At 53.9% G+C, this 12,557-nt stretch overlaps 4 protein-coding genes across 4 annotated transcripts; 1 reads left to right on the top strand and 3 right to left on the bottom strand.

Annotated features, from left to right (window-relative positions):
• Positions 1-1,785: 1,785 nt before the first annotated feature.
• J4E88_008686 (uncharacterized protein) lies at positions 1,786-3,909 on the bottom strand (the record flags this gene model as incomplete). Its single annotated transcript, XM_049402295.1, has 1 exon — positions 1,786-3,909. The coding sequence occupies one exon, from the start codon at positions 3,907-3,909 to the stop codon at positions 1,786-1,788; it is 2,124 nt and encodes a 707-aa protein (XP_049251966.1).
• A 301-nt stretch (positions 3,910-4,210) lies between these two features.
• GPI3 (Phosphatidylinositol N-acetylglucosaminyltransferase gpi3 subunit) lies at positions 4,211-5,904 on the top strand (the record flags this gene model as incomplete). Its single annotated transcript, XM_049402294.1, has 4 exons — positions 4,211-4,259; positions 4,311-4,345; positions 4,395-4,783; positions 4,836-5,904. The coding sequence occupies 4 exons, from the start codon at positions 4,211-4,213 to the stop codon at positions 5,902-5,904; spliced, it is 1,542 nt and encodes a 513-aa protein (XP_049251965.1).
• A 293-nt stretch (positions 5,905-6,197) lies between these two features.
• On the bottom strand, positions 6,198-7,010 carry J4E88_008684 (uncharacterized protein; the record flags this gene model as incomplete). Its single annotated transcript, XM_049402293.1, has 2 exons — positions 6,198-6,763; positions 6,827-7,010. The coding sequence occupies 2 exons, from the start codon at positions 7,008-7,010 to the stop codon at positions 6,198-6,200; spliced, it is 750 nt and encodes a 249-aa protein (XP_049251964.1).
• Positions 7,011-9,918: 2,908 nt separating this feature from the next.
• Positions 9,919-12,307, bottom strand: J4E88_008683 (uncharacterized protein; the record flags this gene model as incomplete). The annotated part of the gene is made up of 4 exons (XM_049402292.1): positions 9,919-11,019; positions 11,067-11,911; positions 11,963-12,130; positions 12,181-12,307. 4 exons carry the CDS (start codon positions 12,305-12,307, stop codon positions 9,919-9,921), a joined length of 2,241 nt encoding a protein of 746 aa, XP_049251963.1.
• Between the last annotated feature and the right edge of the window lie 250 nt (positions 12,308-12,557).

Genomic DNA, 12,557 nt, shown 5'->3' with positions numbered 1-12,557 from the left:
TGGCATCGTAGGCGTAGTGTAGGATCATAGTGGGGTAAACGATCAACATTGAAATTAGATCCCGCAACCACTCATGGTAACGAGTCCTATCTTGGCAGGTCGATCATGCTCGCAAGGCGGTGGCGCCGCGTTTCATACATTTACCTGCTACATTGAGACTTGGCGTCGGTCACGCAAGTGCATGCGGAGCCGGGTGTTGGTAGAAGGGCGCTTGGGATAGGCGACGGCCCTTGTAGATCGGATATTGCGACTGAAGTGACCATCTTGCGCGAGTGTAGGACCGAATGCGTGGCGGCGTGTCCGTAGTACTACATCGTGTAATTGCAGGCTGTGAGGTTCCGCAGGCGTAGCAACGGCGGGACCGAGGTATGTTTCGAAGAATGTGGCAAGTTAATAGTACTGTACCGAATCTTCATGGCTATTGGTGACTGCTGGAATGAAAGTTGCCATAGTATAGCGTCCCTTGTTCGCTAAGTGGCGGGTTAGTGCTTCCCCAGTGTCGTGTAGTGCGTGTGCCTGCCAGTCAAGCTTCGAAGCGCGCTACCAAGCATGCCACTTTCACGCTTGGCGCTATCATGCTGCAGGGAGCGGGACAGCCACAGCCGTTTGAAACGCGGCCTGGAGATGGCCTGAGGTGTGTTGGTCATGCAAACACGGACATCCGTCAATAACGTCAATGTCGTCAACGTGTGTCCATGCTTTCTACACCGTGGCTGCATGGCTGTCGTTCGCCGCTTGACATATGCTTTGGTATCGATAGTCGCATGCAAACGTGCCGTAGTACCATGGATAGCTCGCGATCAGCAGGCCAACTGCCGGCGAACAGCGCAGTCACATCTGCCCTTGCGCCCGATGTCCAGCCTCCAAAAACTCGCCGAGTCGTCCAGCCGATCGGTAGCTATTAACGCATGATTAATTAACAGCGTAACTTAGCAAACAACGCGATAAGAGCGGCGGCGGACTGCATTAGGTAGGTGGCGATGGGTGGTGTGGTTGAAGGGCGGGCGTCTGCAGACGGCACATGGGAGAGGTCGAGTGTAGGCCCGGCCCTAGTGGACCTTCCCGCCTGGCCCAGCTAACCCTTTCATGTCGCAAAGACACATGCCACAACCAATCATCAGCATGGGGCACTTTTGCCCACAAAATCGCGAATCTCGAGCTCGGCCAATTGCGCATCACAAGGCCGCTTGCGCTTCCAACCTGCCAATTCAGGACGTGATCCGCAACATTCCAAGCACACTATACCACGGAGCAGGATGGTATCAAGCACCATCAAGCTTGGTCACGCATGCCGAGGATAATGCTTAGCACCACACTTTGCGAGTTGGCGCTCCCCCAGGCTGGATTGCGGAATGTTGTTCATGTCCTATCAACGTTGAAGATACACTGCTATGCCGATGCTCGGGGGTTTAGAGTTTCTTATCACCTGCCAATTGCGATGCAAAGTCGTTGCTGGCGCATGTCACTCCACGCCATCTGTCGATCGTGAAGGATGGTATCAAGCAAAGCCAAGCTGCTTGAGGAAGCTTGGTACACGCAGGCACAGAAATTCTCCGATACTAGCTGTGGATTGGGTATCTGGAAAAGGAAAGAAAAGTTGGCGGCTGCCTTATCTTCGAAGCAAACTTGTTGCGGTCAACAACATGCATTTCGCCGCAAATCAAGACCAGACCCCAGTCTGAGTCTAAGTCCAAGTATGAATCTGAGTCTGAGTGAGACTGAACCTGAGTTCCAAGTTTGAGTCTGAGTCTGCATCTGATTCAAACGCGCATTCTCCTTGCGAATCTATTCTGCGTCGGCGTTGCCGGTGACAGCACTCTCCAGCTTCTTGAGCGCCGCACGATACGCCTTCTTCTTCCCATCCGCCGTAACAGCACTCTCCTTCCACTCCATCCTCTTAACCTTCTTACCCCCCCTCTTAATCCCATCCCCCTTAGCCACCTGCTTCAAAAACCACGCGGCCTCCGTCTTCGTAAACATTGTCCACGCCTCTCCCGGCTTACCCGCACGCGCCGTCCGGCCCACGCGGTGCACATAGCTAGTAATACTGGTAGGCAGATCGTAATTGATCACGTGAGTAATATCGGGGATATCCAAACCGCGGGACGCGGCGTCGGAGGCGATGAGAATTTTGGTGGCGCCGGAGCTGAAGGATTTGAGGAGCTTGCGGGAGGCGTCTGCGGTAAGGGCGCGGGTCATGGTTTTGATGTGGGTGGCGAAGAGGGGCATGAGGGCGCTGAGGAGATGCGATAGGCGGGATGCGCTTTCTGTGCTTTTGGTGAAGATGAGGACGCGGCCGGTTTGCTGGGATATGATTGCGCGGCTTTCCGAGTCAGACTCGGAGTCGCTGTCTGAGGATGAATCGGAGTCTGAGGAGTCTGAGGAGTCTGAAGATGGCTTTGATAATTCCAGTGTGCCCGGGTAGACGTAGTTGAGTAGTACGTATAGCAGGTGCAATGGTTTGTTTGAACCATCGCCCACATGTAATGCGAACTCCTCTAGTGTAGACGGCAGCTCGAACACGTTCTCTTCAGTCTCCATGGGCTGTAGTTCCGTAGTCTCGTCTTGTACGACTACCAACTTCGGTCGCTTCAGCTTGAGAGTGCCTAGCTTCGTAAGGTCCTTTTCCATTGTCGCCGAAAGCACAACTTTGGTGAGTTGCCTCCGGGCAGGCAATGCCATGGACCAGATGGAGTTGGCGTCGCGCTCCCGCTTTCGTATCCGCTCTTGGGCGTTCATGAAGTCCACCGGAGTCTCACCGTGAAGGGCGTCCATGAGCACGGTTGCCCAGCCCTGGAAATTTTGGTTCAAAAGCTGGTCAGCCTCATCGATGACGAGCCAGCGCACGCTGTTCAGCAGAAAGCCTGTTGTGTGCTCGATGTGCTCGACCAATCGACCCGGAGTGCAGATGAGTATGTCCACGCCCGAATCATACTGTGGAACGTGATCCAGAGGCATGGCTCTCAAGTCATCGTACAACCCTCCTCGCTCCATGAAGCCTGTCTGATATTGTCGAGAAGCCTTCTCCTGCAGCTCATGTGCTCTCCTCGGGTCGTATTGCGGTCGCATCTTGACGAGCTGCTTCTGCTCTGTCGCAAACGCGACATTGCCCAACGCTGTTCCTACTTTGATCTTTGTTCCAGCGCACAGGTCCTCGGCGACTTGTAGGGCTTGGTTGACGAGCTGCCGGCTTGGTACTACGACGATGGCGGATAGGACAGGTACGGTACGGTCTTTGAGCGCTTCGATAACAGGGAGTAGATATGCTAGCGTCTTTCCAGAACCAGTCTTTGCCGACACACATATATCGCCCAAGTGTTGGTCAAAGCCGGGATGTAGCAGAGGTAGCAACGCAGTCTGTACCGCCAAAGCGTCCTTGAAGCCTTGTTTTTCCAGCTTCTTGACATACTGGGAATCTACACCCAATTCGGCGAACGGGACTGTTTTCGACGCTTCGACGGTAGTAGGCTGCGCGAGCCAGGTGGGAAGGGTGGAGAAGGTGGGTTCGTAAACGGGCTCGGGAATCGGTGCGGGTTGCGGCATAGGCTCGAGGTCATGAAGCTCTCCTGCCTCTTGCAGATCCTTCGCAGGTTCCTCCTCTGCATTTTGACTCTTGGCTTCAGCTAGCTTCGCTGCCTTTTCGAATTTGGAGAAGACATTCTTGTGCTTCTTCGATATCTCATCATCCTCCTCTTTGGCGGCCTCAGCTTCGCGTTTTCTCTTTTTGGGCTTCTTGATGGTCTTTTTCGCCTCTGCTACCGGACTGTTTTCTACGGGCTCGGGACTTGAGGCAGCGACTTCTTCATTCGTAGCAATTACAGGGCTGGAGGCCTTTGCGACAACGGGCGCGGGAGGTGAAGGCTGCTTCTTGGCGACAACCGCGGGCGGCACATAACGTCTTTGAAACATGATGTAAGGGATCCTGCGATATTTCGGGTTGCGACAGCTCAAAGTGAAGCCTGGAGGGATCCGCGACCGTTTGCAACAGGCGGATGGTGAGTTTAGAAAATCTATGGACCCTGGAAATTTAGTCGGAGTTCCAGCCACGCCAGACGCCGACGGTGACGCGCCCACGCCGAGGCCCTGAGTTCGCGACAAAGCAGGTGCTCCCCGCCAGATACACCCATGGTACCTTTCAATTGCGCCCAGGCTTGAGCGCGATGTATCCTTCTGAGCAGACTCGAGGTGTCAGTCCTCACAATCCGCCATCATGCCGTACAATATTGCTATGGTCAGCGACAATTTCTACCCTCAACCCGGTATGCACCTAGCCGCGTCTTGAGACTCGGCGCAGTACTCATCAATCGTAGGAGGAGTCGAAAGTCACATGTACCAACTGTCCAGTGTAGGTCCCCATTACTAAGTCCCACTGTATTCACACCTAACATCTCCAGAAACTCATCGACCGCGGCCACAAAGTAATCGTTATAACACATGCCTACGCGGGCCGAACCGGTGTTCGCTACCTAACGAACGGCCTGAAAGTCTACTACGTTCCCTTCTGGGTCATATACCGCGAAACCACCTTCCCGACCGTCTTCTCCTTCTTCCCCATATTCCGAAACATCGTCATCCGCGAAAACATCGGCATCGTACACGGCCATGCTAGTCTCAGTAGTCTGTGCCATGAGGCCATATTGCATGCGAGGACTATGGGGCTGAGGACGGTTTTCACGGATCACAGCCTCTTTGGATTTGCTGATGCGGGAAGCATACTTACGAACAAGCTTCTCAAGTTTACCCTGAGTGATGTGGATCATGTCATCTGCGTCAGTCATACTTGGTATGTCTTCACTGGTACTTTCTCAGGGCTGGCAGCTGCTAACACATTGTAGCAAAGAGAACACCGTCCTTCGAGCCTCGCTAGACCCCCTCATGGTCTCTGTCATACCCAACGCGGTGGTGGCAGAGAACTTCCGTCCTTTGTCCCACGATTCGGTCGATCCAAAAGATACAAAGAAGGCACCTGGTCCCCGACAGCCAATGGGCCCTGATGAGATTATCACTGTCATTGTCATACAACGGCTATACTACAACAAGGGCACCGATCTGCTAGTCGCTGCTATACCCCACATTGTTGCTGCGAACCCGAACGTTCGCTTCATCATCGCTGGAAATGGGCCAAAAGCTATTGATCTCGAACAGATGATTGAGCGGAACGTGCTGCAAGACAAGGTTCTCATGATCGGTCCGGTCCGCCATGAAGAAGTCCGAGACGTGATGGTACGCGGACACATCTATCTCTGCCCCTCGTTGACAGAGGCGTTCGGAACCGTCATTGTGGAAGCTGCATCATGTGGGCTTTACGTCGTTGCGACTCGAGTCGGAGGTATCCCTGAAGTGCTACCTACCCACATGGTTGAGTTCGCGGCACCCGAAGAAGACGATTTAGTCGTAGCAACAGGCCGTGCCATCGCCAAACTGCGAGCTGGAAAGGTCAGGACCGAGCTCTTCCATAATCAGGTAAAGCAGATGTACTCCTGGACCGACATTGCGCAGCGAACAGAGAGGGTATACGACGGCATCAGCGGCGTAATTGGTCACAGCGATTTCTACCAAGGCGCAGGGGCAGCCGGCGCGTGGAGTGCAACACGTGGTCGAGCGGGAGTGCAGAGTTTCGCACTCATTGAGCGGCTGAAGAGGTATTTTGGTTGCGGCATCTGGGCAGGTAAACTCTTCTGCATCTGCGTTATCGTCGACTACCTCATCTACCTCGTTCTGGAAATCTTCGCACCCAGATCACGCATCGACATATGCTATGACTGGCCTAAGAAGGTCATGCAAGCGAAAGGAGAAGTCAACAAGCTGTTCGTACCCGAAATCGACCCTGAAAAGGGAACTTTACTCCGAAAGAGAAGCTCGAGGCATCGAAAGCCGAAGAGAGAGGAACCAGAGGATAGTTGAGACACAGGGCAAAGACATCACTTGAAAAGAGCGAGAGGATGACGTGTCAACGGCTTTTGTGATTTGAATATTACGATTACTGTTCGCCCAACTATGAGCTATGAACAGAGAATCGCGCAGAATGGTATATGCTAACTACTGATCGAAGCCCGTATCCAGATAGGCTTACTATGCTATACCGGAACGCTGAACCGGTACTCCCATTCCGTGCCCCCAACGCCGATGAAAATGCTTTGTACAAGGAGAAAAGAAAGGAAAATAAGATGTCAACAACACAACTAAGTCGCCATGACTTAAGCGTAAAACCAGTACTGCGCACTGTACTCCACCGTAAAACTGCCCTCAATCCCACTGCAGTCCTTAGGCGCCATACCACCCGCAGTGTGTATCCGGTAAACCTCGTTGTACGCCCAAGCCGCCTGACCCTCAGTCGTAACCGTAGCGTTCAACTTGAGCCACGGAACACTACCCAGACCATTCGTTCCCTTGGTCGCAGTCGTGGGCGCAGCACTCTTGGCATTAACAGCACACTCCACACGACCGAAGTTGTTCTTGTCCGTCTCGAGCATGAAGAGAGGGACGCCTGCGGCGGTGAACTGGTGGTGCCCACTGAGACGCTGGTCTGCCTCTGCGGACGTGGGGATCGCGTAGTTGAGTGCGAGATCGGTGACTTGGCCCAAGATGTTGACGTTGAGGCGGGCGGCGTCGCAGGTCGCGTTGAAGAGCGTGGCAATTGCGCCGGTGGCTTTGGGGATGGTGGATGCGGAGGAGTCGGCGCAGGTGTAGTTTTGGGTGCCTCGGCCGATGGCGATGTGCCGGAGGGAGGTGCCTTTTGCGGGGGCGGCGAGGGGGGTGGGTGCTGGGTGGTGTTAGTATATGTTTTTTGTTTGGGATGGTTGGTGGTGGGGATGGAGGAACGTACCAGCAGGGAGAGCAACGTTGGAAAGATCACATAGTGAGTCTGTCTTCAACAACTCCTTGTAGATAACGGCTGGGATATCGCGCCTTGGGATCAAAGCTGCTATCGAGTCGACGGTCTGGCTGGGAGCGGCGAAGATGGTGGCTGGTGCCAGGGCCAAGACGAGGCTGAGAGTGGTGAAGATCATGTTTGAGGTTGTCGGCTTGTAGTATCTTGGATGGTGATGTAGATTGCCGAGTCGAAGTCTTGGATGCTTGTGTGATGTTCGAATAGAGTGCGACCGTCTCGATGTTTATACCAGAAAACCAAGCGTATTTCAAGAATCCAGTGTAAGCCTTGCCGCCGGTATGATGAGTATTCCGGGAATAGATTGTTGTTGTTGCTGAGCTATTGTAAGACCTTCGGAAGCGATGAGATCCGTAAGATGAATAAAAACGGTCCAAGCGAAATGAAACAAACGTCAGAAATAACCCTCAAGGAAAGAAGCCCAAAGGAAAGTACGCGAACGACGAAAGCGGGTTTCTCTTGTAGAGGGAAGTGAGATGTTGTGTTGGTAGTGAGGTGGATATGGGAAACCGTCAACGAGGCCGTGTATGCCATGTTCCTATATACACAAACACCGCGCTACGAACTACACGAAACGAACCAGTTTCTCTGCCAGCGCGTAGTCGCCCGCTCCACACAAATCCATCCATAGTACACGCGACCGAGTCTGCGAAGCCGAGCAACCGTTTACCGCCGTGTCCCACTCGCCCTTCCAGCCACTGCTTTCGCTCGCTTTGCTCACTTAGTCCGCTAATGCAGGCAAGGAAAAGACCCCAAATATAGCTGGCGGGGGTGTGATAGGCTCACAGCGTTCGAAGAGAGATGGGAGGGATGGCAGGTGCGTTGTGGTTCGCTGTTCTGCCGAGCGCGCCTGGGGTGGTCAGGACGGCCGCTAGCCGGGTTTGGGGGTTAGTGTTGTAAACGCCCGTGGGGATCGGCTGGCGAGATGGCTATTTTGGGGTTTGCGACGGGAGGGGGTTGGTAATTTGGTAATGGGGTGGAGGGTTAAGGTGCTGATGCGAGATGGAGATGGAGATGGGCAGATCTGTGATCGTCGGGAGGGGTTGTTGATGATGTGCTGATGGGGAGGTGGAGGTTTGGAGTTGGGGCTGTGTTGTGGGTGTGTGAGTATAGATAGTTGATGATTGATGTTGAAGTGAGACGGATGTCGCCCGCCTTCCTGCGCTGAGTTTGGTAACTTCACGGACACGTCTTGCCAGCGCCAGCAAGACTCGAGTCTGGCAAGTTGGAAATCAGCACGCGACCAGGATCTACCTACCTACCTACTACAGTACAGTGCAAAACCAAGAACCCTCACAAACCACCACACTCAAGCCCAGCAACCGCCCTCTCCACACCCAGTCCTTCCACTTCCCTTCCCTCCTCCCTCCATTTCCTTCTCCCACCCACTACCCGCAAAGCCGCCCGTCCTACACCTAGTCACGCAATCATCAGCTGGCAATGTACCCAAGCTACTATCCCTAGTACAACTTCCCTGTACCCACCCGTCGCTGGCATCGCTGGTCGCAGATACCCACCTGCACCTTCCCGCACCACCAAACCAGATGTAGAAGGTACAAACACCGCAAATACTTTCGCATCCACAGAAAAAGACTATTAATATACTCTGCATGCAGCGACGGGTAGGTGAAAGAAATGACAGCTAATATACCTCATCCGGCATTGACAAGGTTATGCTCAGCGCTAGCCAATCAGGACGTGGAAGACAGCTGGACAGGGCTCCAGGCGCTAGCATCCTCGAACGATATCTCGGCGCTTCGCTATTGGCAGCCAGCGGCCGGCGAACAGGTCTCTGGTTTTCTCGACTGGCATTGTGGATTGGATGCTTGTATTTGGCTCGCTGGCTACTGGCCAGACATACCAATGTCGTGCAGGTGGATTGGCAGATTGTAGGCGGGGATCTTGTTTGACATTCCGCTCTTGCATGGCCGTTTTCCCGGTTTCTGTTCCTCGATACCCATTTCGTTGGATGGCAGTGCTCGAGAGCGGTTCTGCAGGAAGGACCAAGGAAGCTGGAGGATGGAAGCGTGTCGCCATCTGTGTTTCTCTCGATTCATGCTATTCTAGTGATTTTGCTGCTAATTGTAGGAACGAGGTGGGAGGAATCGAGATGGAAGGATTATGAAGGGATGGCGTGTCGCCATGTGTTTTTTGAGATGGCCACTCAGATGCCCTGAGGGCAGTACGCTCTCTGCTATACATAACCGCGATACGTCCTTCGCGCTTGCGAATGGTTTGCCACTTTTGCGTTGTTTGGAACGGGTTCTTGCCGTTCTTTCCAGTCCTGCGAATGCTCAGTGGTTGATCGAGTCGCAAGATAAGGACGAAGGAACCTGTCGTGTGTATGGACGCAGCTTTCCGAGATGATTCGTTGTGCTCGGGTAGTATCTGCCAGCCGCCGGGTGGTCGAGATACCGATGCGCTGCGATATCAGAATGGTTACACAACAGTGACTTTGACATGTGGTAGGCTCTGGGGGTACATGTTTAATCTTTGCTAATCGTGGTGTGCCACGGAATGTCATGCGCATGTGTTGTACTTCTTCTGCGTTTGTGAGGGAGCCTATCAGTAGACTATCTGGAGGGTGGTCGACGACGTATTCGCTATGCTTGACTGTCATTGTACTTCATGCTACAAGCAATGGGAAGACGAAAAGGCATCTCAAATCTGCAAAAAGATCCCAGCGCCTATATGCAGATCCAAACTCCCACATCGATCGTTGATCATTGATCCGTTTCTCGATCGACGTGAGATTCATAGAATTGTTGGAGGAAAAGCTCTTCAAATGGTCGCTTTTGAGTCTCCGGGTACAGCAAAGGCTTATCATGGTCGCTGTGCCATGGACGGGATAGTAGGGACTGGCGAGGTTGATAACATCAAATTATTCATCATTAGTATCAGTGATAATAAATGATGAATAATTTGATGTATCATCGCCGCCAGTCCCAAGCCCCCAAGGCACATACCACAAATAAGCATCCCTTGCCCACCCGAAACCCATCCTAATAATACACCCCATCCCTCACCCCTCAACTAGTCCCATCATCCTCATTATGCCACACCCCGGGGTCCTCAGGCCCAGGAACCGGTCCACCAGGCACACTCGGCCCCGCCACAACCGCCGCGCCCCCAGCAGCCCCCGCCTCAAAGCTAAACAAGAAATAAAACACCATAAAATGCAGCGCAAGCAGGTACCCCGCAAAGATATTCCGACTCGTCCTCGTCTGGAGAACGAATTTAGTAACGCGCAGAACCATGCGTTCAAAGAGGTGCATGCGCTTCATTGCGCGAGCGCTCTCGCGGCCCCGGAATGCCGCGAAGGGACTGAGGTTTGACTCGTAGGCTGAGCGGTATTTGGTGTCGACTGTTGACCCACCCGTGCCTCCGGAATCGATGTTGATGGCAGAGGGATTAGGGTTTGCGCCGTAACTTGAGGCGCTCGAGGCGGGACCTCTGTTGACGGCGTTATAACTGCTCACATATCTCGTTTTCTCGTATAAGTCCAAATTGTCCTTTTGTAGCGCGCCTATTTCGCTTCGGAGGGAGGAGACGGTTTGGTACGACTTTTGCAGCTCGGCTTCGAGCTCCGAGTTGCGCTTCTTGAAGCGGTCGCGTTGCGCGGTTATCATGGGGAGGATGCCGGAGCCGCCGCCCATGGGTTCCCCTCCCCCTCCCGCACGCAGAGAGGCTAGTGTGGGTGCTTGCGACGAGTTGTCGAAGCCGGAGATTATGGAGGAGGTGGGTGATGAGCGGCCTCTTCGTCCTCCGCCGAAGGAAGACTGCGGGTAACGCGATACGTAGGTTCCTGCAACGGACATGCCTGATGGGTCGAAGGCGTTTGTGGCTTCTTGCTGGACTTTCTCGAGATCGGCTTCTAGTGTCTCGTTGAGTTGGCGGGACTTTTCTAGGTCCATGTTTGTGTTTGAGAGTTCTTCTTGTAGAGCTTCTAGCCTGCTCTGCAGGTCTTGGTGTGAGACGCGCATAACGGTGAGCTCGTTGCTGAGCTTCTTGTTGCGAGCGAGCAGGAGCTGTTCCAGTGTTTCGCCTTTGCCCTTGCCGGATGTGCTGTTCTGCGAGAGGGCGATCTCGGTGGCTTCGTCGTCGTCATCGCCTGTTGCGAATTCGATTGACTACCGCAAATTAGCTTGGGCTCAACAGTATCAAGTGAAGAGCCTACCTTTAGCACTTCCAACTCCTGCTTCACGTTCTCATAGTCGCCCCATTTCTGCACCTTCTCGCGAAGAGCCTCCTTTTCACTCCTCAGCGACTTGATCTCCCGTTCCAAGCTTCGTGTCTCTGTCTCGAGCCGTGTTCGTTCGGAGTCCTTTTCGAAGCGCGCATTCTCGAGCTTTCGCAGGAGTGATGAGTTCTCGGATCGTAATCGCAGGAAGGCCGGATCGTCTTCAACCGCAACCTGTTGCGTTGGCGCAGATGCAGACTGGGCCAACTCGAGGCGTAGTTGCTCGTTCCGTGCTGTGATTTCTGCCAGTCGGTGGCTTGTTCGCTCGAGCTCTGAGCTAACAATCTCAAGCTCCGCCGCAGTAGCACCGCGACCGCCTTCTTCTTCAGACGCTTCACCCTGACCCAGTCGCTGTGAGACCTCGTAACTGGCCTTGAGCTCCTTCAACAGTCGGTCCTGGTTCTCGACCTTCTCTTCCAGGCTCTTCTCCTTTGACTCCCAGTTGTCCTGCTTCTCGTTCAGCACAGCCGACCATGACGCTTCCACGTCTTTGATCTTGCTGTCTCGGCTGTCCTCGAGGGCTTTCCGTGCCGTCCGCTCCTCCTCCAACTTCTTGTCTGAATCGTCGAGTTGTGTGGTGAGTTTCGCTACCGTCTTCTGTAGGCGCTCATTCTCAGACGTGAGCTTTGGCACGAGTTCTTCGGAAGTCACGAGCGAGTCGACGGAGGCTTCGAGGAGAGGGTACGGGTCGGGTGCTTCAGAGAGCGGCGAGTAGACTTGGAAGAAGGCGGCCTGTACCGTCTTGGACTGGTTGGATATAAGATCAATGAAGTTCTGGTATGCTGCGAATCTGGCTTAGTAGAGCTCAGTCAACTGCGCAAGTGGAGGCTTACACTTCAAGAGCCCTTTGATGTCGCTGAGCTTGCTGGCATCGTCGAGTTTCCGGAAGTCTTTGGTCTTTTGCGCGAGGTCCTTTCTCTGCGTGAGAGTGTCTCTTTGATGCGCGACAAGATCCGAGGCGACAGTGTCGAGCTGCGGAATGAGAGTGGTGAGGTCGATGTCTGGCGCATTGTTAGCCTAGTCGCATCATATGCGTCACGGGAATTCGCACTTCTCCATGCGCCGATCGCCTTTTGGAACTTGTTCCCCTCTTCTTGCTCTTCTTCTGCGACTGGTTCCTGCCTCTCGGCACTGGGTGGAGTCTCGACCCTCTCATCCATATCTACTCCGCCCTCCATGGTTGCGCTTCAGTCTGTATCCGTGTCTGCGAGTGAGACAGACGTGTAATTGGAATCCAAAAGAACCGGGGTTTATTGCGCGCCTGTCGTAGTCTACTCCCGCAAGCCTTCACGGCGCGTTGTGAATCATGGAATGGAGTTGGTTACGTATGCACCCAGCTTGCCGTGAAACCGCGGAAGGTGCGGCGTTGGGCGGCCCTAATTGGTGGACTGCCGCCATGATAGCTCACCAGGCACCACGAGCGCACAT

The sequence above is a fragment of the Alternaria novae-zelandiae genome (genome assembly GCF_023758075.1).
Source record: "Alternaria novae-zelandiae strain BMP 2774 chromosome Unknown scaffold_20, whole genome shotgun sequence".
Lineage (NCBI taxonomy): Eukaryota > Fungi > Ascomycota > Dothideomycetes > Pleosporales > Pleosporaceae > Alternaria > Alternaria novae-zelandiae.
This window is presented reverse-complemented; position numbering and strand designations above follow the sequence as displayed.